This window comes from Chrysemys picta, chromosome 16 (assembly GCF_011386835.1).
Source record: "Chrysemys picta bellii isolate R12L10 chromosome 16, ASM1138683v2, whole genome shotgun sequence".
NCBI lineage: Eukaryota > Metazoa > Chordata > Testudines > Emydidae > Chrysemys > Chrysemys picta.
In genome coordinates, this window is record NC_088806.1 from 13875333 (window position 1) to 13902781 (window position 27449).

The 27449-nt window shown below is 43.8% G+C and overlaps 1 protein-coding gene across 28 annotated transcripts in view; it reads right to left on the bottom strand.

Moving 5' to 3' along the window:
* Window positions 1-27449, bottom strand: part of PKNOX2 (PBX/knotted 1 homeobox 2) — a 658041-nt gene that overhangs the window by 40338 nt on the left and 590254 nt on the right. For all 28 annotated transcript variants that reach the window (XR_010593235.1, XM_065570190.1, XM_065570188.1 and 25 more), the window contains one exon: window positions 10486-10605. Coding sequence is in view for 27 of the 28 variants with exons in the window: in XM_065570190.1 (XP_065426262.1) it covers window positions 10486-10605 (120 nt within the window). In the remaining variant the exon portion in view is untranslated. The remainder of the gene's footprint in view (window positions 1-10485; window positions 10606-27449) is intronic.

A 27449-nucleotide genomic window follows, 5' to 3' on the forward strand; every position in this document is an offset into this window, starting at 1 on the left:
AGCAGTGCTTTTGTGAAGCTGGCTGCAGCAAGGGCCAGTGACAGAGAAGGTGGTTTTTCAAGTCTGTATTTTTAGAAGTGAGGGGGGAGGCAGGTTGGCTCTAATGTCAAACAATTTTCCCTACTCTCATTGCTCCTCTCCTAGGCTTAGTGCCTCTAGAAGCAGCCTAGCGCTCCCCACATTGGGAAAGATTGCCTGAGTCTATGTGCTGAACGCTGTACCAAGCTGCTCCTATCTGGGGTATTCAGTGCATCATAGCCTTACAATTAGTTCATTTTTAAAAACTTGTAGGTCACCTTTAAAAGGGGATTTTTCCCAATGGGGCAAACTTCAAAGGAAGATGCAACTAATTCCAGCAGCAAAGTCATCATTAAACACTTTCTGGTTTTCCCCGATCTTATTCCAGATGATCTCTCTGCCTCAATAAGAGCATTTACTATCACCATGAAGCCTTAAATTTTGAACTAACAACTTTGAAAGGATTTCATCCTTATGAATCAAGTAAGACAAGTTGATGCGGTAGAAGGGAACAAACCTTGAATTAAACAACGAGATAGAGCTGCAAAATTCAAAATCTGGTTCAGAGTGTTCAGATGTAGGGTTTTGGAACAACAATAAGCCACCCACACACGAATAATAATACAAAATTACCTCCTTGATATTTAGCAAGGGGAGCCTGGTCTGAGAATATTTAAAAAGATGTGAAAATGAACTGAATCAAAGGGATCACACGCCTCTTTGACCCTACATATTTAGATCTTTGTTTCTGTGAACATGGAGGATTTTTTAAAATCTATTTGTTATTTGTAAATGTTTGTCCAGTTATTTGTGCAAACCAATTCAAACCTTTTTGGTCAACCCCTCTGCTCTCTCCATTTCTTAAGAAACCAACCTGGGAGCCTTAAATCAATGCCCATTTTAGGTCTCTAGCGTAAACTTTAGCTTAAATGGCACCAAGCCACTTCTCCAGCTGGGCTGAGGGAAGGATGCATTTCTGTGGCAGCATCACAAGCCGCAGAACTCTAGCAGCAGCCTGGCAGGATTTCAGTTAAAGTTTGGGCAGGGGGTTGTTAAGGCTCCTAGTTCAGCATTTTACAACTTGAGAGATTTGGCGGGAAAGAAAGGAAGAGAGGTAAGAAGGGGGAGGGATGGATGAGGAGGCAGGAACAGGAATAGGGAAGTCTACAGGCTATGGTTGCCTTTGTAGATGAAGCCTGTAACACATTTTAAATGTTACTTTATTCCGCACCTACAGAGTCTATTGGTGGAAATAGTCAAAACAGTAAGAGGTGTTTATAAACTTTCTCTTAGGAATCCCCCAAAACTGCGGTGAAAAAAAAGGAAGAAAGGATCGAGCCATCCTCTGATAGCAATGAGCTACTCCTGCATATGCATTAGTTGACTACTGGAGTATTTGACAGCGGTCAAAGATTCTCAACCTAAGGCTAGATTTGCAAAGGGACTTAAGTGTTGTGATGCAACCACAACATACAACTTTTAGGAGCCTAGAAAGTCACACCTAACTTTTAGCCCAGTGATTATGGCATTTGCCAGGATGTGGGAGACTCTGGTCTGCTCTACACTACACAGTTAGGTTGATGTAAGGCCAATTTTGGTTGGACGTATTCCTGGAGATTTAATCACGTGACAATCTTTCATTAAAAATTCATCTTTAATTCCTGGAGACTCCAGGCCAATCCTGGAGAGTTGGCAACCCTACCAAGGCAGCTTATGTCGACCTCATTATGTCAGTGTCCACACTACAGCCTTGACCCACCAATGTAAGTGCCCTACTACACTGACATAATAACTCCACCTCCACAAGAGGTATGGGGCTTATGTCGATGTAGTTAGGGCAATGCAGCGTCCATGCTGGAGCCATGAAATTGACAAGCAAGCCAGGCAGCTAGAGCCCGGCTGCCCCCGGGCACCCACCCTGCTACCTGCTCGAAATCTGGCTGCCCCCTGAGTTCCAGCTCCCCTCTCTCAGTCCAGCTGCTGCCTGGAGGCTCCCCACTCTGAGCCAGGCTGTGCATGTGGGCTCCCTGCTCCAAGCCGGGCTGCTGCCCGCTGCTCTGGCTTCCCACTTCCCGCTCCGAGTCAGGCTGCCATGCTCCACTCAGGGAGTCGAGAAGCCCGGATGGCTGTCCCCCGGGAGGCAGCTAGGTTCCCAATGGGGAGCTGCACAGAGCTGAACGCCCCCACACTACCCCTCTTCAGTTGGTGGAAGAGCCGCTGGTGTGGACATGCACCACCGACAGAAGGAGAGTAGTGTTGACATCAACCACCACAGTAATTATTACTGCAGTAAGTTGACCTAACATTTCCATTTTTCTGCTACATGGGGAGAAAAGATTTGAATAGAAGTATCCCATACCAGAGGCGGGTTTGCTAACCACTGAGCTGTGGGACACTCTGAGATGGGCTTCCTTAATATCTCCTGTTGAAGCTGGAGTACAAGTAATGAAAGAACAATTGGAGCAGGGGGCTGCACCCAGGGTTACCCAGCACCCAGGGCAGTGCCCTAACCATGGACTACAGAGTCACTCTTGCTCTTGTTTTCTCTCACTCTCTCTCAGGCCCAGTGATTCTTTGGGTATTTATCCACAGTAGAACAATCGTTGGGCCAGAGAGAGAAAGAGAATGCAAGAAAGAGAGCGAATTACTCTGTAGTCCAGTGGTTCGAGACCCCACCTTGTAAATGCCTGGGGACTTAGGCATTTAACTCTGAAGTTTAGGTGTGGATGGTCACATATGGATCCCACCCAGAGTGTGCTCTAGGATGGTATATTATTACAACGAGTGAGGGGGGATATGACAGAGGTCTATCAAAGTGTGACTGGTGTGGAGAAAGTGAATAAGGAAGTATAATTTAGTCGTTCACATAACACAAGGAGTTACGTGACACAAGCAAGGGTCACCAAAGGAAATTAATAGGTGGCAGGTTTAAAACAAACATAAAGAAGAATTTCTTCACGCAATGCACAGTCAACCTGTGCAACTCATTGCCAGAGGATGTTGTGAAGACCAAAAGTATAACCGGATTCAAAAAAGAGTTACATAAGTTCATGGAGGATAGGTCCATCAATGGCTATTAGCCAAGATAGTCAGGCCGCAATCCAATGCTCTGGGTGTCCCTAAGCCTCTGACTGCTAGAAACCATAACTAGAGAACAGGGGATGGATCACTGAATATATTGCCCTGTTCTGTTCACTCCCACTGTTGAAAGACAGGATACTGAGCTAGATGGACCACTGGTCTGAACCAGTATGGCCATTCTTTTGTTTTCATGATGACTGATGATTAATAGGGACAGTATTAACATAAATTCCTCCTTCATATGTGTGCTTTGAGTTAGTGCCAAGAAGGTAGGCTAGAAATTAGAAGCAGGTTTCTATCAGAGGAGTGCGATTCTGGAACAGTGTCCCAATAGGAGCCATTGGGGCGAGAAAAAGAAGAGGCTTTAAAATGGAGCTGAATAAGTCTATGAACAGGATTATAAAAAGAGGTTGCCTATGATAGTGAAGCAGATGACCCAGGAGGTCCCTTTCAGGCCCATGTCTTATGTAACTCCTGTTTAACCAGGTAACAAATTGGTTTAAATTTCTAAGCTCTGCTCCTTTTAAAACAAATGGACAAATGAAGTATATTTTCCTAGGCACTGAGAGCTTTAGTCAAATGCAGATGGATTTATGAGGCACCAAGCCAAATAATAATTCTTCCTTTTCTTTTTCTTTCTTTTAAATGAAAACACCAAAGAAACTGCATACAAATTAACTATAAATGCTGTGGAGGCTGAAAAATTAAGTTAAGAGTTCTTCTGTATTCAATAGAGTTAAAATTGAAAGCTCAATTTTAGCTCTACACATTTAATTCTTTAAAGTATATCCTGTCTTTAGCTCATTATACACAATTTGTCAGTAAACACAATTTATAATATAATACAAAATGGATTTTGTTATAAACCATTACATATAGTAAATTATATTTCCATACATTGAGATTTGACTGCATTTTTAAGTCTCAATGAGGTTTAAAAAACAATCCAAGTTTGAGGAAAATCAGTTCAGTAGTTTTAATGTCATTCATGTTTTAAATTGGTAAATTGAAATTGTTCCATTTTAAAAATCAATTCAAGTCTTCTATGGTTTAGAATACAGAGCCATCCCTAATGTCTGGCATTGCCTCAATCTCTAGGAGCATTTCAATCTTTGAAACTGTTCATATTTAAATAATGACTTCCTACTTTGGAGTACTTCGTTTCCCATTCCCAAAATTGCATTAACACTAGCATTTGGTACGAAATATAGTACATTATTTCCAGAGAACACTCTGTCTCCAGGAGATTTTTATATCTGCATCCACATTTCTTTTGAAACATTTTCCTAAATTGGCACTTTGTACCATCTGTCCAGTGAGCTGAGGTACTGAAATGAATTATGATGACCAACGGTATCCTGATGATGGCTACCAGATTAACTTCTAAACTAAGGGGGGGGGAAAGGAAATATTTGAGCACCAAAAACTATTAGATTAGAAAATACATAATTTAGAAACCCACAGCTTCAGGGATAATTAGGACAAGCTGCATGGAATGCCCTAGAGTCCCTTTCTAATAGTGCTAATTGCCTAAATCTGTATTAATTGGTGTGCAACATGGTGCCAAGTGCGTTTTAATTTTTTTGCACCAGAAGCCAACTGCAGGGAATGGATAACTCAGAAATCCTAGCTTCAAGAAAATATCCAGTGTCCAGCAGAGCCCGCACAGGATCGTGGAATGATAAACTCAAGTCAGAATAGTCCTATTAGACGATCCAGTCCATAGCTCTACCAATGCAGGATTTCTCCCTGTAGAACATTTTCTAGTCCAGTGTAGTTTCAGAAGTCCCAAATCATGGGACTTTCACGTAGACCCACTCATGCTTGCACTCATCAAGCTACTGTGCTAAAAACAGTAGCGTCACTGGGGAAGCATGGGCAGTGGCAGCATGACCTACCCACCCTGAGTACAAACCCATGAGTATATACTCAGCATGGCTAGCCAATGACACTGCATTGACTACACTACTATTTTTAGCACATTAGTCACACCTCTAGCTTCAAGTGTAGACATACATAAATCATAGAAGATTATATTTGGAAGAGACCACAGGAGGTCATCTAGTCCAACCCCCTGCTCAAAGCAGGACCAACACCAACTAAATCATCCCAGCCAGGGCTTTGTCAAGCTGGGCTTTAAAAACCTCTAAGGATGGAGATTCCACCACCTCCCTAAATAACCCATTCCAGTGCTTTACCATTCTCCTAGTGAAATCGTTTTTCGTAATATCCAACCTAGACCTCCCCCACTGCAACTTGAGACCATTGCTTCTTGTCATCTGCCACCACTGAGAACAGCCAAGCTCCCTCCTCTTTGGAATCCCCGTTCAGGTAGTTGAAGGCTGCTATCAAATCTCCCCCTCACTCTTCTCTTCTGCAGACTAAATAAGACCAATTCCCTAAGCCTCTCCTTGTAAGTCATGTGCCCCAGCCCCCTAATCATTTTTGTTGCACTTCGCTGGACTCTCTCCAATTTGTCCACATCCTTTCTGTAGTGGGGGGCCCAAAATTGGATGCAGTACTCCAGATGTGGGCTCACCAGTGCTGAATGGAATAATCACTTCCCTTGATCTGCTGGCAATGCTCCTACTAATGCAACCCAATATGCCGTTAGCCTTCTTGGCAAGAAGGGCATACTGTTGACTCATATCCAGCTTCTCATCCACTGTAATCCCCAGATCCTTTTCTGCAGAACTGCCGCTTAGCCAGTCGGTCCCCAGCCTGTAGCAGTGCATGGGATTCTTCCATCCTAAGTGCAGGACTCTGCACTTGTCCTTGTTGAACATCATCAGATTTCTTTTGGCCCAATCCCCCAATTTGTCTAGGTCACTCTGGACCCTATCCCTATCCTCCAGCATATCTAACTCCCCCCCCAGCTTAGTGTCATCCGTGAACTTGCTGAGGGTGCAATCCATCCCATCATCCAGATCATTAATGAAGATGTTGAACAAAAATGGCCCCAGGACCGACCATTGAGGCAGTCCGATGCCAACTAGACATCGAGCCATTGATCACTACCCGTTGAGCCTGAGGATCTAGCCAGCTTTCTAGCCACCTTATAGTGCATTCATCCAATCCATACTTCTTTAACTTGCTGGCAAGAATAGTGTGGGAGACCATATCAAAAGGTTTGCTAAAGTCAAGGTATATCACATCCACCACTTTCCCCATATCCACAGAGCCAGTTATTTCATCATAGAAGGCAATCAGATTGGTCAGACATGACTTGCCCTTGGTGAATCCACTTGACTGTTCCTCATCACCTTCCTCTTCTCCAAGTACTTCAAAATGGAATATTTGAAGACCTGCTCCATGATTTTTCCAGGGACTGAGATGAGTTCCCCGGATTCTCCTTCTTCCCTTTTTTAAAGATTTGTTTTTGACAAATCCATGCTGACTGTTACTTATCACCTTATTATCCTCTAGATGTTTGCAAACTGATTGCTTAATTATTTGCTCCATTATCTTTCTGGGTACAGAAGTTAAGCTGACTGGGTTGTCCTTATTTTCCTTTTTATAGATGGGCACTATTTGCCCTTTTCCAGAGTTCTGGAATCTCTCCCGTCTTCCATGACTTTTCATAGATAATCGCTAATGGCTCAGATATTTCCTCAGTCAGCTCCCTGAGTATTCTAGGATGCATTTCATTAGGCCCTGGTGACTTGAAGACATCTAAATGTTCTAAATAATTTTTACTTGTTATTTCCCTATTTTAGCCTCTGATCCTACCTCATTTGCACTGGCATTCACTATGTTAGACATCCAATCACTACCAACCCTCTTGGTGAAAACCGAAACAAAGAAGTCATTAAGCACCTCTGCTATTTCCACATTTTCTGTTATTGTTCCTCCTACCCCCCTCTCACCCCCATTGTCACCCTCATGGATGCAGGTTGAGCTTGGTGAAGAACTTTGCCATACTAACCCATTCTAGAAGCCCACTGATCAGTAGGAGAGGATATTGGTTCTTGATGGTAATAGTGTTCCAAGGCCTGATAATCAACACAGATATGTCCTCCTTTTCAATGAACAGGATAGGGGCTCTTGTACGGGATTTGGAGGGTTGGACAAAGTTTTTAGCCAGATTCTCATCCAGGTAATCTCAAAAGCTTTTGAGCTTGGGTTCCGATAAAGGGTAAATATGCCCAAATGGGATCTTTTCCTCTGGCTGGAGGTCTACAGGGCAGTCACAGAGTCGATTTGAGGATGGGACATCGGTGTTCTTTTTATCGACCATATCCACAAGGTCATTATACTTGACTGGAATGAAGGAACCAGTATTTCTGAAGCTGATGTACTACCATGCAGGAAGAGGGTTTTGCCAAGGGCCAGTTCCATCTCCCCACCCCTTAGATCTTCCTAGACATTACAGCCAGCAAAACCTGGAGTTGAACCAGGAAATGCTTGAGTTGTGGAGGGAGAGCCAGGAGAGGCCCCAAAGTGCTGCAAAATGCTCAGATCAAACTGCATAATCTTCTGGTGGTTCTGGATTTTGATCTGGAGAACTGCTATGGGATTTTCTCCTGGGGACACAAAGTCCTGGGACATCCATGTCACATAAAGCAATTATGCAGGCCCTTGTGCTGCCTACCCACCAGCAAGTACTGGAGGTATGCAAGTTCAGAATGCAGCCCAACACTTCAGCATCTCTCTATCTCTTTTGAACAGTTTAATTAACAAAGAAATGTATGACTTTGTTCAAGGTCCCCTCTTTTCTGCTGCCTCTAATGTTACCTTGCATATGGTATTTTATGATCCATGATGTGCAGCCCTTTGTAATGCCTGCATGGCAGAGGCAACAGAAATAAAACATTCTTAGTCTAGTGAAAACAGTGTACAAGAAAAAATAGCTGTTCTCTGCCAGGGCAAGAATGTGAAGTGGCCACACATTCTGCTCAAATTATGAACCAAGGGTCAGATTTCCAGAGGTATTTAGGTATTTAGGCACCCAAATATGTAGATGGGCACCCAGTGGGATTTTCATAGGCACCAAAGTGTTTGAAAATCCCAGTAGGCACCTATCTGCATCTTTATGTGCCTAAATCCCTTTGAAAATCTGCCACTAAGAGCTCTGAAAAGTTACCATGGTGATGAGCAGATAGAAGATAATACATATATAGGGATGGTGTATGTGTGGGACAGATCCTTATTTGGGTTTCCATTACCTACCAATACTTTCATCCCAGCATTGGGTTTCCAATGTTCCCATCACCACTGTATATAGGTGCTTAGTTTTCTGATATCTCTATATCTGATGCAGCCAGATTCCCTCCTTGCTCTAGCTAGCAGGTGCACAGAGCATTCTCAACAAAAAGGGTGCAAACAATATCTAGATGTTTTAGGAATTGTGTAAATTACCCTAAGAGATGCTACCCTGTGATCTCATCATTAATAAGGCATGGGGCAGATTGTGATGTATGCAGATGGTCAAATAAGTCATTGTAATGCTTGGCAAATGCATTGCAAATTTGGCATTCTAGAATCAACCAACTATTCGGGAATAATTTTTTCCTGATATTTGCCCAGTCTAGTTCCGCCTGCAACAACAGGTGCACCACTGTCATCATCCGAGCTGGGCAGGCAGGCAGGGGTATGCTAAAAGTGATACTGTATTATGATACATAGAGCTGTTTGTAAACATTCTCATCCATGTCAGCTATGTTTTTATTCCCATATACTTCTGATTTACTTTGATAGTTATGGGTAACTATGTCTTCTGGGATTTGGGACTGTATCCCCACTATGTTTTACACTGATATAATCAGCTGCCACTCCTTCTGTGCTCTGCATAATGGAGAACTTTCACATCTTAGCTGATTGCCATGGTTACAGGCAACCTGCTTGGGACATCAGGAACCATAAATGAAGGTACTTTTACAGCATTTAGATAAACAAACCTCCACACTGAAACCATACCCCAGGTTGCTGACACAGCAAATGCACAAAGGTTTGATAGGAAAATAAGGTACGGTTTATTATTTTGTGTTTCAGAGCAACTTAGCTTTTTACTCTGAGCTCTGAGGGGTAGGGACAGGCTGCACGACCCATTACCCCCTCCTCTGGGTCCTTCACTGGCTGCGTATCTGTCTCCTAATATGTAAGAAAATGGCCTTTCTTGTTTTCAAAACACTCAACCACAAAGATATGCTGGAGCTGGAAACTTGGCAGGCATGTAGGAACTGATCTAAAGCCTACTATCATCACTGGGAGTCTTTCTGTGGGTCCTCTCCATGGTGGAGAATACTTCTTTCCAGGGTATAAAAGCAGGGGGAAGTGTGGCTTCACTGGAGAGCCACAGCCTTTGTGGAGCTACAAGATCTTCACACTAATGACCCTGTCCTCCACTTAATCAGCCATGGTTCAGGTGGGCCCCAAGGGATCCACAAGATTTAGTGAACATTATGCAGCCAGTTTGCTAAAAGGGTAGCTACATGGAGTTTTCTTCCCTCTTAGCTCCTTCTTCTATATCTTCCCCTGTAGGGATAATCGGGTCCTGTCTTAAGCACAGTTGTGTAGTTTTCTCTATTTGTTAATTGTATATCTTAATATAGTTTTCCTTATGTTATAAAATGTACACCTAAAATCCACAGGATGTACAACAGCACTGGGGAATTGTCTACACAGTGCAGCAATGCACACTAGAGGGTTATGATTTCCAAAGCGAATCAAGATGTTGAGCACTAACTGGAACTTTTAGTTTGCACCAGCAGGGTCAACACGGGCCAGTTAGTGCATAACACTTTGGTGCACTTGAGAAATCACACCCCTCTAGTGTGCACTGCCACACTCCCTGTGCATTTCCTGATTTTGTGATTTTTGCTGTGTAGCCATAATGGTGCATTGGTGCTGTCTTTTGCACTTAATTATCCTTGTTAATAAATATTCATCTTTGTCATGCAAGACCTTTTAAAGGAGCACATGACAGGTCAAACTGACCCAAAATTTAGGTTTTGTGGAAGCAAGTTTTGCAAAACGTAAGCCCAATAGAAACATTTCAAGGTTTGTTTTTAAAGAAATAAATGTGCCTGTGTAGCATTTCCATCCCAAATACGGAAAGGTTGTGCAAATGAATGCTCCAGGCTGAGAGAAATGCAAAATATAAACAAATGGCGTAAGTGGTGAAACATTAATTAGATTTCTTAAAAATTCCTTCATTTACATCCTTAAGGTTTAAATTCAAACATAACACCATTCTTCCTCTTTGTTAAAGACAATAAAGTTTTTAATCAGTATCTTCTGACTGACCCTCCTGAAGATTTTTGTATGACATTTTATCAAAGCATTAGCATATATTAACTATTCTCTCATGAAGAGGCAGTGTAAGATGAGTACCCTTAAGACCTGTCCCTGCTTAAAATCTCTTACACGCTTGTTGACTTCTCTCACCATAAGATGCTGGAAGAGCCAGGAACGCATTATATTGGTAGCGTGCTTCGGTAGGACCCCCCGTTTGTTCTTTGACTTTTTATCTTCACTGTCAAGGAGGGAGGTCAGATCCAGGTTAACCTACAGGGCAGGAAAGGAGAAAGAAAAGCTTAAATAACAGTGCAGGTAAAATTGTGTTGCCATGGTGACAAACCACACAATGGCTGCTTGATTTCATGGTGACTTTGCTGGGCTACAGAGCAGTCTGCCATTCACAGAGGTAAAAGCAAAATGGCTTAAGATGAATTTTATTAAAGTCTTTCTTCTGTAACCTGGCGTAAAATACTCCATTTCTCAATGAAGATGTAGGATTGGCAAATGGAAAAAAAAGAGATTTTAGTGTTTCTTTACTGGAGGTGATGAGGTAAATAGGAACTACTTCATCACTCTTGCTTGCACCTGTTGTTGTCATTAAGTTCACATCAAAGTGATTGAGCTGTGTCAGAGTCCTTGTCTGCACTTGGGGATAATCTCAATTCAGCAACGGGGGGGCCAGTGTTAGGTGCAGCTATACCACTGTTAATCCCTATTTGTCCCAGTTTTCAATCTTGATTAGCTCAATCAATGCAAACTCCAGCTTGCCTTTGTCTACCCTGAATACAGCTCTACTGGTTGCTGAACTGGGGTTGTTCGAAGTCTAATTAGAATATGGAGGTGTTGGTAACAGAATGTGCTCTGTCTGTATATATGTAAATAATTAGTAACAGGTAAGGTGCCAGTACATGGCAATTTAAGAATATGTAGCAGAGTTCTAGGGTATTGGGTACTGCAAATGGATTCCTCTGGCAGCTCATTACAGGCGGCTCTGGTCTTGCCGGACTGCAACGACAATGAATCTGGCAGGCAACCTTGATCAAACTTTCCTACTGAAAAAATACTACAATTTGGCACAACTGACCCTAAGTGCCAACGCAAAGTATCATTCAAATATGTTCCCTACAGGCCCAAATGCTGTCTGCATTGCCCACATCAGACCCAGAATACAGTTAGCCTTAGGCAGTAGTAGCAGTAACTTTACCCACGAAAGCTTATGCTCCCAGTACTTCTGTTAGTCTTAAAGGTGCCACAGGACCCTCTGTTGCTTTTTACCGTTTCTCTGAACAACCATTTGCTGCTTGAGATGAAAACCCTTAATCTATTAATGAATTTTAAACATGTGAGTCTCAATCAAATTATTCCCAGAACAGCAGAGAAACATGTTTTTAAACAGAAAGCCGGGTGTGTATAAATATGTAACCCCCAAGGAGATTCCTGGGGTTCTGTGTGATGGTAGTTCAGCAAGAGGCACGTTGTCCCTGGTAGGGAAGGAAGGGGGCCAAGGACAGACTTGGAGTCTGCTTGGCAACCCAGAGGGAGACAGGAGAGCCACTATGTAGAACAAAAAGGGCCCTGTCGGTTTGAGGAAAGATTGCAGGAGCCTGCTCAGGGCAAATGATTGACAAGAGAAAGCCAAGGAAGAAGAGCTAGCCTGACCAATAGGGAGTGAGGATGGCCTGTCAGGGGTGGGGACGACTGGTGAGTCCGAGGCCTGCATGCAGGGTTCCCCCTGAGAATTGGCCTCTGGGGACCTGAAAGCAAGATCCCTCAGCTTGAGCCTTTCCCGTTCCAAGGCAACACCCAGCTTGTACAGTTTTGTCGGGAAAACTTCCCCCAGCCCGGCTGAGTTAGCCCCCCAGCCCCCTAGGTGAGATCAGTCACCACATGGCCAGCTCTGCTCCTGGGCTCGTCCAGGGCTGCCGCCTGCTGGGAGTGTGTCTGAGCACTGGGGCAGGAGACTACAGTTTGGAGTTTAGTAGAGTTATTGTAACCTGCACCGTGAGCCCTGCACCCCTTAGTGGGGAGGGGAAATCCTGGCACCAGAAGCAGCCTGACTCCTGCATGGAGAGGACGCCTGCCAGCAGCGCTCATCAGCCCCTCTGATGAGATGGTCCAGAGCTATCTCTGACCCTGCAGATCCGTCGTGGAGTTGTGAGTGCACCATTCTTCAGTTAGCTAGTCAGGGAAATTGTCTGGGAGACCCCTACTCCCAAACTGTGTCCTCAAGCCCGGGGGGAAAGGTTTGGGGATTGTATCACCTGCTGCCTATTCAATCTGCAGAGGGACGTACCACCCCACCACGTGAGAGTCCTTTGGGCTGTACTGAACCCAGTCAGCCAAATTGCTAGCTGCTGCACCAATGATCCCGTGGTCACAGTCATCAAGGGCCCCTATGAAGTACGCGTACAAATGGGACACTAACTGTACGTTTGTTATATCAGGTCACATGACTGGGGAAATTCACAGGTATTATCAGCATGGACACCGGACACCTGAGAATATGTTTTACCCTGTTATGTTATATTTACCTTCTGTTTAATAGAATTGCTGTTACATACGTTGTAATGTGTTTGTGTTATCGCTTGGTAGTCTGCAACTATCTGCAAGTCAGTGGGGGTTACCCTGTGATTAGAATTTTCCTCCCAAGCTGCCCTGGTGACCCTGCCAGGAAGGAGCAAGGCAGGTGGAGGCACTGCCAAATACATTCCTATGGGAAGAAAAAGAAGTTACATTCTGTTGAGTGGATGGCAGGATCCAGAAGAACCCAGGCCTGTCCATCAAAACCCGTAAGGAGCTTGGCGCTAACGGAGGTAACCAGGTGGAAGGAGGCACTATATATATACTTGGGAAGCAGAAAGAGAAGAGTTTTAATGAGGTTGCAGGAAACTAGCTCAAATCTCAACATCAACTTAAAGCCTTCTTCTTTCTTTCTTTCTTTCTTTCTTTCTTTCTTTCTTTCTTTCTTTCTTTCTTTCTTTCTTTCTTTCTTTCTTTCTTTCTTTCTTTCTTTCGGTTCTTCATCAAAACACGTCTCCGGTATGAATTAAACATCACTATGGCAGCCCAGTGTCAGGTATAAATGATTCCCTCAGGCAAAGATTGTGATGTATTGCAGGGCCTAGGCAGAATAAATTACCCAGGCAGTACAGGAATAGCATCAGGAGGTGCTTGTCCAGGGCTCTGTCACTGCCACAATATTCCCAGCATACTTGTATTTCACACATCTGATCAGTTTCGGTCTATGATCTGAGCCAGCAATTCCCTTTATGCATGAAAAAGAACCTAGATTTGGATTTTATTTTTTCTTCTTCATCCAGGCTCAAAGAGCTGAGGACAAGGTAAGGACCAGGGAGACGGCAGTAGTGAAAAATGCACTTCCGAGAGTTTTATTAAGCTTTGTAAAATAAGAAATAAATGCATTAATGTGAAAAGAGGGCGAGTGCAAGTTCAAAGGGCTCAAAGGCTGATCAGGTGCTATCTGGTTTCAACTGGCGCAGTGTGAAATGTTGAAACTGAAATGCAGGGTCTCACCTGTGTAACACTAGAAGGTATATGATTTCCCCCAGATCAGAGCATGCCAGGGGAAGAGACTAACTGGAATTCATTTGCAACAGCAAGAAATACCTACACGGAATTTACCTGGGACTGTGGCAGGGTGAACAAAATTAGCTACTCTGCTCTATAAAGCTAGGGTCAAAAGAGAGTAACCGAGTCTGCACTGGGATCAGATGGGGAGAGAAAAGGGGAGGGCTCCTTGGAGCTCTTATTCATTCCCTGGGTGCTTTTCTATATCAAACAAAGCAAGAGGGTAGTTTGTGCCCTCTATGTTACCCTGTAAATGCAGAGGCTGCATTATTACTCCTGGGAACCTGCAACTCTTTAGGAAGTTTGATCCTGGGTCTTACGCTTTGTATTTGAATAGTTTCAAGTCCCAGTGATTTTTACCACCCCAGCCCATGTTGTTAGAGACATAAAGAAAGTCGATCTCACCAGATCTTTCACAGCCTCCCATCCATCAGGTAGCTTTTCTGGAGAACACATGAGTAAGGCTGCGTGTCTGTCACAGAGGTAATGGAAGTCACGGATTTGGTGACTTTCCATGATCTCCGTGACGTCTGCAGTGGCCAGCAGCAGCAGTTTGGGTGTGTGGGAGGGGCCTCAGGGCTGGGGCAGGGGGTTGGGTTGCGTGGCGGTGCTTACCTGGGGGGGCGCTCCCCAGCTCCCACTGACATGTCCATGCAGCTCCCATTGGCTTTGGGAGCTCCGCGTGCTGTCCATGCCCACAGGTGCCACCCCTGCAGTTCCCATTGGCTTTGGGAGCCAGCATTGTGGTGGAAGCAGTGCGCGGAGCCCCCCTGGCCACCCCTCCCCCTATGAGCTGCGGAGACATGCTGGTCAGAGCCAGATAGGGAGCCCACCAGCCCCGCCAACCCTCCTCCCCCCTCCAGGACCAGCAGGGGTCCCAGGCCACACGCCGCCACCTGGCCCCCACTCCTAGCACCAGCAGGGGTTCCGGGCCGTGCGCCGCTGCCCGCCTCCCCACAGCACCCGTGGTCCCCCCAACTCAAGTTTTAGTTACGGGTATATAGTAAAAGTCATGGACAGGTCACAGGCCATGAATTGTTGTTTATTGACCGTGACCCGTCCATGACTTTTACTAAAAATACCTGTGACTAAAACATAGCCTTACACATGAGTGATGAGCTTTACACTGAACTCTCCAAAACGTTCATGTCTCAAATGAGCAGGTCTCCCCTAACCAAAAAGAATTCAAAATGATAAATAATGGATGGCATCTCCATAGCTTTGGGAGTTTTAGCCTTGGGTGCAGGCAGTATTATGGAAGGCTGCCACTTCCATAGTTAAGGTTGAGAAGAACTTTCTGTTTAAGAGCTGACTTTCGAAGTGCTGAAAAATTCACTTCCCTAGGGGTTTGTCATAAAATGTGTTATGCTACAAGAGGGACTGAGGTATACATTGTGCTATACATTTAGGGTTATTTGTTCAAGGGGTTCCCAAAATATAGGCCCTCTCCAAAAAATGAGCACTTTGAACATTTTCAGATTTATCTAACTTTTTTTGCTGAGCGCTACAGAAAAACTATGGCTCTGTCTCTCATAATAGTATTGTGGTGGATTGAAAACTGCTATGGCATGATATTTTGATTAAGAAACTAGAATGACACAAAATCAACTTGGCACACGTTAAATGGATTAAAAACCACTACTAACTGATAGGTCTCAAAATGTAATTGTAATCAGAGAATCATCACTGAGCACTTGGATTTCTAAGTGGGGTCCCACAGGCATCAGTTCCTGACCTTATGCTATTTAACATTTTTTATCCATGATCTGGAAGGAAAAAATATCAGCCGATGACATGAAGATTGAGGGGAACGGTAAATAATGAAGAGGCTGGGTCCCTAATGCAGAGCAATCTGGACTGCTTGGTAAACTGAGACAAGCGGACAATATGTATTTCAGTTCAGCCAAATGTAAAGTCATACATTTAGCAACAAAGAATGTAGACCATCCTTACATGATGGGGGACTCTATCCTGGGAAGCAGTGACTCTGAAAAAGACTTGGGGTCAGAGTGGATAATCAGCAGAACATGAGCTCCCAGTGTGATGTTGTGGCATAAAGGGCTAATGTGACACTTGAATGTATGAACAGGAGACTTCTGGGTAGGAGTCAAGAGGTTATTTGACCTCTGCATTTGGCACTGGTGGGACCACTACTGGAATCCTGTGTCCAGTTCTGGTGTCCACACTTGAAGAATGTTGAAAAATTGGCGAGAGTTCAGAAAAGAGCCACAAGAATGGTTGAAGGATTAGAAAACCTGCCTTATAGTGAAAGACTCAAGGAGCTCCATTTATTTGGCTTATCAAAGAGGAAGTTAAAGGGTGCCTGGATCACAGTCTAGAAGTACCTACATGGAGAACAGAAATTTCATAGAGGGCTCTTCAGTCTAACAGAAAAAGGTAGAACATAATCCAATGTCTGGACATTGAAGCTAGACAAATTCGGATTACAAATAAGGTGCAAAGTTTTAACAATGAGTGTAATTAACTATTGGAACGATTCACCCAGGGCCGGCTCCAGGCACCAGCGCAGCAAGCAGGTGCTTGGGGCGGCAAAACAGAAAGGGGCGGCACGTCCGGCTCTTTGGTGGCAATTTGGCAGAAGAACGAAGTGGCGCGGTGGAGCTGCCACCGAAGTGCCGCCGATCGCAGCTTTCCCCCACCACCCCGGCCGCTTGGGGCATCAGAAACCCTGGAGCCGGCCCTGGATTTACCAAGGTTTGTAGTGGAATCTCCATCACTGGGAATGTTCAGATGTTTTTCTAAAAGATCTGCTCTAGTTCAAACAGGAATTATTAATACAGGGAAGTTCTCTGGCCTGTGTTATACAGGAGGTCAGACTAGATAACCACAATGTTTCCTTCTGGCATCCTAATATATTAATCTGAGTGAGTTCCTGGTCCATGATGATGGCTCATAGGCACTGTGATAATACAAATAATAAATAGCACCCCCTTAGTTTTGAGAGCCAAGAGGGGCCATTGTGATCATGTACATGGCCCTCCTGCATAACACAGCCCAGAAAATAGGGATCCCTGATTCCTCATCCCTGGATCAATAGAGCTAGATCTAACCCTGTGGGTCAGTGACAGTATACGAACAGGAGAGCATAACATAATGCAGAAAATGGTAGGTTTTCTTGGTTATGTAACCACTAGCATAGCGTGTGCTATGTTCCACTGTAGTGGCTGATCCACACTGAGGATAACCATCTATTGCCACCACTTTAATTCTTTAACTCAAATAGTAGATGTCTGTGCTGTGGATCTGAAGTTCTTGTAGGTATGTGGCAATTCTCCAAAAAGGGCCATGCATTTGAAGTTTAATGTACCCACCCATACACGCACACACATTATATCATTTGAAAGTTTATTTTATGTACATTTAGATGAGATATGATATGGAGCTGTCAAGTGGTGCCATAAATTTGTAGGCAAGGTTGAATGATAGTACCCGAATGAGTCTTTCCCCCCCGCAAAGTTCCCGAAACACTGCCACATAACTACAGTTTTTACTGTAGAAGTTAATTTCAGCACATTAATGTGGTATTTGTTGGTCAACGCTACCAGTCAACAATGTATTGAAAGTTTATTGGTTTTGCATGGGCATTTGTTTAGAAATCATTAAGCTATTTAGTATTTGGCAGTTGTCAACATTTTGCAATATACTAACATGAAATGTTTTCATCTTCTTAATTGTCAAATTATGATTATAATAGCTTTCTATAATTTCAGTTCAAATTTGCTGACCAGCTCAGTCTCACACTGAAGGTTGTGCTCCAATAGCCGTAGATTGCATGCCCGTAGTTTGGACTGCGTAGCTTCATATTATGAATACGAAAAAGCTATGAGAGAAAGAAATGCCTAACAAGAAGTAATGAAGACTAAGTCCACAAATAAGTCCTTGCCTCTGCACTGAAGAGGGATGAAGAGCATGTTATAACTCCTATGACCCATGTCATCAACAATATGACAAACCCATCTGACCCTAAATCACATCCAGAGGTGCTTATCAACCTATCTACTGCAGTGCATGTAACATCAGAGGTACAAGAGTCTGCTGAAAATAGCAGGTGTGGGTGAAGAACAAATGGAGAAATTTGTGAGAGGTGCACTTGATTCTGATGGGACATGTTGCTTTTTCAGCCCAGTCAAGAAATCTGGCATCAAAACATTTACTGACGTGGCCAGGGAAACCATATCTAAGTCTGGCAAGCGAGGGACAATCAGAGCAGCTATCGGTCCTGAAACTGTTTTCCGCACAGCCCCGTCCTTAGCAAGGTGCAGTGATGATTTCTCTATGGCAACTGTTCTTCGTCACCCAAAAGGACCTGTGCCTATGTCCCTCTTGGATACTGATGGAACAATGAGAAGAACAGACAAAGCTGAATTAGGGCATCAGCTGGAAGCTCAAGCTGAAAGAATCCGGAAGCTAAGACAATGTAACATAGAAACCATAGTATACATCAGAGGTGCCATAGCTGTCATACAAATGATGGCTGGAGACAAATCCCACATATTGATGAATTGGCTGCTGAGTACCTAAGACAGATCATAGAAGGATTTAACAAAGCTAATCCTGTAATTAAAGTCTTTGACAGATATAATAGCAGTAACACTATGAAAAGGGCAGAAAGACAGCACCGGACAGGATCTAAAGCTGGATGCAAGAAACCCCAGGTGACTGGTGGATGCCATGTGCCTCCATGGAAAATGTTTCTAAAACTGGTATCCAACCAGCAGTCACTTGTAACATTTTTCTGTGCATATAGAGTTCAAAATGCACCCAAGAGGGTAGGAGCACATCCAACACAAACACTTCTCGTGGAGGCTTTTCCAATGGTGAAGTAGCAAAGTTCATCAGCAGCATGGGTCCTGAAGAAGCCCAAGACTTGACAGTACTCACGAGTAAGCAGACACAAGGATGCTTCTTCACCCAGTATGTGCCAATATGGCTTTTGGGTCTCTTGGTGTCCAAGGAATCATAGTCATTAGGTCACCCGATACAGATGTTTTGGTCCTTGCTATTTGCTACTTTCCAAAAATGGAACACACAGATAACATGTGCATTGAAACAAGCACCATTGCCAGCACAATCAACAAGCATTATTCCATAGCTGTGCATGCAATTTGTGACCAACTCACTCCTGATTTCTACATCATACTTCCTGCTGTATATTTATTAACAGGATGTGGCTCTGTCATCCCTATTTGGCATTGGGGGAAAATCTGGGTTTAATTTTCAAAGAAAGGAAGTTTACCACTTCAGAGATCTTGCCAAATTGGGAGACAGTTACAGACAAGCCCCAATTTCCGCAGCAAGGAAGTTGGTAGCAGTGCTGTATGACCAGGGGGAGAAAGAAAAGGAGACCCTTGGAGACCTGAATTGCTTGCACCTCAGTCTAGCCAGCAAAAAGGACAAGTCACTGGGCAAACTTCCACCATGGGAAGACATGTTTGAAGAACATAAGAATAGCGATACTGGGTCAGACCAGTGGTCCATCTAGCCCACTACCTTGTCTTCTGACAATGGCTAGTGCCAGACACTTCAAAGGGAATGAACAGAACAGGACAATTATCAAGTGATCCATCCCCTATAGTCCAGTCCCAACATCTAGCAGTCAGAGGCTTAGGGACACTCAAAGTATGGGGTTTCATCCCTGACCATCTTAGCTAAAAGCTATTGATGGACTATCCTCCAGGAATATATCTATTTCAGTTTTGAACCCATTTATATGTTTGGCCTTCAGATGGCCCTGGCAATGAGTTCTACAGGTTGACTGTGCATTATGTGAAGAAGTACTTCACTATGTTTGTTTTAAACATGCTGCCTATTAATTTCCTTGGGTTACCTTTGGTTCTTGTGTTATGTGATGGGGTAGATAACATGTCCTTATTCACTTTCTCCACGCCATTCAAGATTTTATAGATCTCTTTCATATCCCCCCTCAGTCATCTCTTTTCCAAGCTGAAAAGTCCCGGTCTTTTTAATCTCTCCCCATACCCTTAATAATTTTTGTTGCCTTTCTCTGGAACTTTTCCACTTCTAATTTTTTTTGAGATGGGGGATAACTAGAACTGCCTGCAGTATTGAAGGTGTGGGAGTACCATGGATTTATATAGTGGCTGTCTTATTTATCCCTTTCCTCATGGTTCCTAACACTCTGTTCACTTTTTTGGCTGCTGCTGCTCATTAAGTGGTTGTTTTCAAATAACTATTGTGACAGACCCAGACCAGTGGGGTACAGGAGTCTGGTCCTATTGGGATCCAGGATGTGGGCGGGCGTACAGGAGTCTGGTAGAAGGCAAATATACTGGTCACTGGATGAGTAGTTTTCTGTTCCCTGAGTGACCAGAGCAGGGGCTGCACTAGAGTAATCAGGAACCTGCTAGAACCAGTTAAGGCAGGCAGGCTAATTAGGACACCTGGAGCCAATTAAGAAGAAGCTTCTAGAATCAATTAAGGCAGACTAATCAGAGCACCTGGGTTTTAAAAAGGAGCTCACTTCAGTTTGTGGTGTGAGTGTGAAGAGCTGGGAGCAAGAGGCGCAAGGAGCTGAGACTGAGAGGGTGTGCTGCTGGAGGACTGAGGAGCACAAGCGTTATCAGACACCAGGAGGAAGGTCCTGTGGTGAGAATAAGGAAGGTGTTTGGAGGAGGCCATGGGGAAGTAGCCCAGGGAGTTGTAGCTGTCATGCAGCTGTTACAGGTGGCACTATAGACAGCTGCAGTCCACAGAGCCCTGGGCTGGAACCCGGAGTAGAGGGCAGTCCTGGGTTCCCCCCAAACCTACCAATTGACCTGGACTGTGGGTTCTTCCAGAGGGGAAGGTCTCTGGGCTGTTTCCCAACCCACATGGTGAATCTCTGAGGCAAGAAAATCCGCCAATAAGCGCACGACCCACCAAGATAGAGGAGGAACTTTGTCACACTATACACAATGACTCCAAGATCTTTCTTGGGTGGTAACAGCTAATTTAGACCCCTCATTTTGTATGTATAGTTGGGATTGTTTTCCAATATGCATCACTTTGGATTTATCAACATTGAAGAGCATGTCAGAAGTGCATCTTAGCAAAGAAAGATTAGGATGTCTTTGCGCATTGGTGATCCAATATCTGGTTTGCCTTCATTAGTTGGATATAAAAATGTGGATGACAAACTACTTAGAATCATGGAATATCAGGGTTGGAAGGGACTTCAGGAGGTCATCTAGTCCAACCCCCTGCTCAAAGCAGGACCAATCCCCAACTAAATCATCCCAGCCAGGGCTTTGTCAAGCCTGACCTTAAAAACCTCTAAGGAAGGAGATTCCACCACCTCCCTAGGTAACCCATTCCAGTGCTTCACCACCATCCTAGTGAAATTTTTTCCCCTAATATCCAACCTAAACCTCCCCCACTGCAACTTGAGAACAGTCTAGTTCCATCCTCTTTGGAACCCCCTTTCAGGTAGTTGAAAGCAGCTATCAAATCCCCCCTCATTCTACTCGTCTGCAGACTAAACAATCCCAGTTCCCTCAGCTTCTCCTCATAAGTGATGTGCTCAAGCCCCCTAATCATTTTTGTTGCCCTCCGCTGGACTCTTTCCAATTTTTCCACAGCCTTCTTGTAGTGTGGGGCCCAAAACTGGACACAGTACTCCAGATGAGGCCTCACCAATGCTGAATAGAGGGCAATGATCACGTCCCTCGATCTGCTGGCAATGCTCCTACTTATACAGCCCAAAATGCTGTTAGCCTTCTTGGCAACAAGGACACACTATCGACTCATATCCAGCTTCTCGTCCACTGTAACCCCTAGGTCCTTTTCTGCAGAACTTCTACAAGACCTTATTTGTACCTTTACCAGCAGGGGCTTCTACAGAATCAACTGTCTGTAGTCAGAACAATCTTCCCTGTACAGAATATACAAGGCAATGAAGAATTGTGGTAATCCATTGTGACCAAATGCACCCCTACTCAGCACTGTCATATTTTGTAAAAAAAAAAAAAACATTCCTTGTGAGATAATAATTTGAAAACTAATAACTCACTGGTCAATAATATTATGATGAAATGTGTAGCAACATTATCTGTAAAGTTATTAATTTCCCCAGAATGATGTTGGTAGCACAAGTTCAAACCCATGTAGCATCAGTTAGGCAGGACTGGTCAAGCATTCTTAAAGGAATGTGTGTGTTTTACCTCAGTTTACATATAAGTACTAAACAAAGTCCTCAAAACTGCAAGGTGGAGACAAGGCACATCTGCATTTTAGCAAACAACAACCTGAAACCTCTTTTAAAGTGAGACTCCTTGTCTCTGTCATCAATGGGTGACTGAACTATGAAAGTGAGGGGTAGAAACACGTTATCTCTCCCTATCCATCTCTCTCTCTCTTTCACCAAAGAAGACAAAAGAAACAACCTTTGGACTTTGGGAGTGGATCCTGGCCTGAGAATTTGATTAGCAATGTTACTGGGAACCTGTGGTAAAAACCTCACCTTGAGCCAAGACTAGTTTAAGTTTAGAAAATGTTTTATCTTTAGTTCTCTTGTAAACACTTCTGACTTTAATACCTGTACTCACTTAAAATCTGTTTCTTTGTAGTTAGATAAAATTGTTTTATTCTTTAGTCAAAATGAATCCAGTGCTGTGACTTGTTTGAGTAACTCAAATTAAACATAAATTAAGTTGTCATGGGATAAGAGGGAAGATCCTGTCATGGATTGAGAACTGGTTAAAAGACAGGGAACAAAGGGTAGGAATAAATGGTAAATTTTCAGAACAGAGAGGGGTAACTAGTGGTGTTCCCCAAGGGTCAGTCCTAGGACCAATCCTATTCAACTTATTCATAAATGATCTGGAGAAAGGGATAAACAGTGAGGTGGCAAGGTTTGCAGATGATACTAAACTGCTCAAGATAGTTAAGACCAAAGCAGACGGTGAAAAACTTCAAAAAGATCTCATAAAACTAAGTGATTGGGCAACAAAATGGCAAATGAAATTTAATATGGGGGCTAATTTAATATGGTGGCTAATTTAGCTACAACTAATCAGGAAAGAGATCTTGGAGTCATCATGGATAGTTCTCTGAAGACGTCCATGCAGTGTGCAGCAGCAGTCAAAAAAGCAAACAGAATGTTAGGAATCATTAAAAAAGGAACAGAGAATAAGATGGAGAATATCTTACTGCCCTTATATAAATCCATGGTACGTCCACATCTTGAATACTGCGTACAGATATGGTCTCCTCATCTCAAAAAAGTTATACTGGCATTAGGAAAGGTTCAGAGAAGGGCAACTAAAATGATTAGGGGTTTGGAATGTGTCCCATATGAGGAGAGATTAAAGAGGCTAGGACTTTTCAGCTTGGAAAAGAGGAGACTAAGGGGGGGATATGATAGAGGCATACAAAATCATGAGTGGTGTGGAGAAAGTGAATAAGGAAACATTATTTACTTGTTCCCATAATATAAGAACTAGGGGCCACCAAATGAAATTAATGGGCAGCAGGTTTAAAACAAATAAAAGGAAGTTCTTCTTCACACAGCGCACAGTCAACCTGTGGAACTCCTTTCCTGAGGAGGTTGTGAAGACTAGGACTATAACAGGGCTTAAAAGAGAACTAGATAAATTCATGGAGGTTACATCCATTAATGGCTATTAGCCAGGATGGGTAAGGAATGGTGTCCCTCGCCTCTGTTTGTCAGGGGGTGGCGATGGACAGCAGGAGAGAGATCACTTGATCATTACCTGTTAGGTTCACTCCCTCTGGGGCACCTGGCATTGGCCATTGTCGGCAGACAGGATACTGGGCTGGATGGACCTTTGGTCTGATCCAGTATGGCCATTCTTATGTTCTTAACTCCATTTAATAGTAGCAAGAGTGTTGTATATTGATCCCCTTAGAGGGACAATGGATCTAGCACGCTTGGACTGTCCAGGAGAGGGCTGGATTGTGCAGAACACACGTTTTTGGGAGTGTGTTTGGGCCACTCTGCAGGTAGTAACCAAGCTGTTTGAAGCCAGAGTGTGGCTGGTGTTTGCTGACAGGTTGCTGGGTTCAGAGCTGCTGGACAAGGGCTGAAGCTATACACAAACACTCAGGAGGCGACCTACATGCTGTTTGGCTGTTTGTGAGGAGCCCAGGTTGGGAGCTACAGCAGCAAAGCATTGGGAGGAACCCCAGGTTTCAGGGCAAGTGGTGACACAGCTCATCACTGGTCTGGATTGTACCCCAAAATGTCATACCCAAAGCCTCAACAGAGACCGCAATGGTGAACAACATGATGATAATGATACGTATACATATTTATTACTAGATTTTGTTTAACCCTTAGGTTATTGTTGTGATCCTTTGAGATCACAAAGAAATCCAATTTTGTCTTAGTTTAATGACTATGTATTATTTAACAGCCAAATGCAAATATTTCAAAGTTGTCATTTTAACGTGTTGGTGTAATTGTTTGTGCCATTACCATAGAAATGGAATAACTTGACCACTCTGCATCATCTCTCATCTCGAAGTAGACATGATGAGTTTTGTATGATGTGTGTGTGGAGAGGGTAAATTAAGTCGACCAAATTAGTGGTGTCTGCTGCTCCCCTACTGGGATCAAACCACAGAGGGAGGAGTCATTGTAGAATCATAGGACTGGAAGAGACCTTGAGAGGACATGTAGTCCAGTCCCCTGCACTCATGGCAGGACTAAGTATTATCTAGACCATCCTGGACAGGTATTTGTCTAACCTGCTCTTAATAATTTCCATTATGGCTCTGTGTGACAGAATTTCAGTTTTTATAACTTGTTTTTTAAAAAACCTAAAACTTCATACACGTGACCTTTATTAAAAGAAAGTTAAAACTGCAAAATCAAACACTAACTGGGTAGGAAACACCCATGCAACTTTAATTCTGCTTCTGTGTGTTTATTATGACAGTCTTTAATTACATGAGTATAGAAACAGAGGGATCCCTGCCTCTGTTACGAAAGAGACATATAGTTAGGTTGCACAGACAACCTTACTTTGAGTGCTTAAATCTGCAACCCTTACCTTTGGATATAGTTTTTTGTATGAAACAAGCACAAACATCTGTCAGCTAGGTTTGACTCTGTCTCTATGGACTTCCAATGGAAGGCTGGGAAAGTTCTTTAGCACAGTGAATACAAATCTCAGTATTCTGAATCAGTTTCTGCAAATGCCTATAATTTATGAAAAGGGAGGGGGAATACAAAGGAAACAAACTAGTGATGAACAATAAAACAAATGAACCTTTTTACTGAGCTCCATAATTCATGTGCGTGGGAGCTGTGGATGAGTGATTATGGTGATATCTTTTGTTGACAGGACAGATGTATTATCCTGTGCACTGCTGTATATTGTTGTATCATTTTTTGTTCTATACAATGCAGATAATTTAAAAATTTGCTGTTGCGTCAAGCAGGGCATGGGTCATTTTCAGGTTTAAACTAGTGTCAACGGTGGATTCTCTGTAACTTGAAGTCTTTAAACCATCATTTGAGGACTTCAGGAACTCAGCCAGAGGTTCTGTGGCCTGTGATGTGCAGGAGGTCAGACTAGATCATCATGATGGTCCCATCTGACCTTAAAGTCTGTCTATAATCCTACAGTAAATTGCTCAAATTCACATTAAAATGTCTGATAATCACCTTAGCTGTAGCTCTGGAATGAACCAAACTGAGGGATATCTCAGAGAAATGCCTGTGTGGAATTCCTTACAATAAAAGGTTAATTATTGGGTCTTTTTTCACTGTAACTCTCTGCATTTCTGAACACTCTGAGAATCAATGCATTCATCTTTCTTCGTTAAGGACATGACTTTCAGAAGTGCCTCAATCGCATCTGCCAACTAGGCCATAATTGCTTTTGAATGCTTGTTCTTTTAAATATTGTCTCTTCAGTGCATGGTAAACCAAGTACAGAATTTACACTCGGCTTGAAAGTTATCAATACATTTCTAGCTAGACCAGTTCAAGTAAATAGAAAACTGATTTTTTTGCTATAAACGGACATCAAATACACGGGTATTCCTGATGGAAGAGTTTATCATTTAATTTTAAACCCCTGTGAAAGCCAATGCGTTTTCATTATGATTCTTCATTGTTATGACTCTTTGTTGTTCATGGCATGTTGTCTAAGTGTGTGTTCCACATACATTTCATACGAACGACTTCTGGGGACTGCGCAGCACTACAAGATGTTATATGTGTCTGTCTGAGGTTGTAGAAAAGACCTGAATGATATGTTTTTGTATTATCTGGAGAAATAGTGTGTGGTCATGTAATTAAAGACTGAGCCAGATTCACAGCTACACTCCAGCTGCTTTGCACCACTGTGATGCAAAGGAGCTGTAAACCTAGCTTAAGTCGCTGCTTAAATGGATTTATAGCTGCTTTCAGGGCCAGCTTTAAGCCGATTCCCCGGAATGGGGTCCCGTGTCTAAGAGGGCCCCGCAACGTCCGGGGCTGCCGGTGGAGCGGGGGAAAAAAAAAAAAGCTGCATCCTGCTTCTCCCCCCTCCCTCCAGCGCTTGCACCGCCATACAGCTGATCAGCGCTAACCTGGGAGGGAGGGGTGAGGAGGAGGAATGCGGCGTGCTTGGGGAAGACGCGGGGCCAGGGCGGGGATTTGGGGAGGGATCAAATGGGGCAGTGAGGGGGCGGGGCTGGGGGTGGGGACAGGGCGGGGATTTGGGGAGGGATCCAATGGGGCGGGGCCAGGGCGGGGATTTGGGAAGGGATCCAATGGGGCAGTGAGGGGGCGGGGCTGGGGGCGGGGACAGGGCGGGGATTTGGGGAGGGATCCAATGGGGCAGGGAGGGGCGGGGCCGGGGAGGAGTTGGGGCGGAGTTGGGGCGGGGGGGCGTGAGACAATTCGCTTCCCGGCGTGGGGCCCCGCACCTGCTAAAGCCGGCCCTGGCTGCTTTGCATCATAAGAGTCGTGCAACACAACAGGAGCATTTGGGCGAATCTGTCCCTGTATTTATAATGCATTCAACCAAAGAGGCAGAGTTACAGTTGTGTGAGCAACCTTTAGTTTAACCTCTCTTGACTTTTGCGTGATTAACTGTAATTTTAGCATTAGCTTTATGTAGTATTGTTTGCATTCTGTGTGTATAGTTTTATTTTTTTAAAGAGAAAACTAAACAAGGAGCTTTGCTCTCCCAAGCTTCAAAGCTCTGCAACACTGAACTGCCAAAGAGCTCTGGAGGAACAGAGCTTTATTTCAGTAGAGGGCAGTTCTTATTACCAGACCCTGAACTCTCACACATTAGGCCCCAGCTAGTTCAGGACTCTTCAGTGGATGAGGCAGCCCACTGCTAAGCTAATGTAGCTAACCACAGCAGAAGCACATAAATATTTGGGATTCAGATCCTAAAAAGACTTACTGAAATATGTATTCATATAGGGCAAGCACAGGACTCCATCAGTCTGTCAAACCTATTGCCATAAGGTCCGAGAATAACTTTACTGAATCACCCTGCCCCTCAGAAGTGGATTATCACAGAATCATAGAAGGTTAG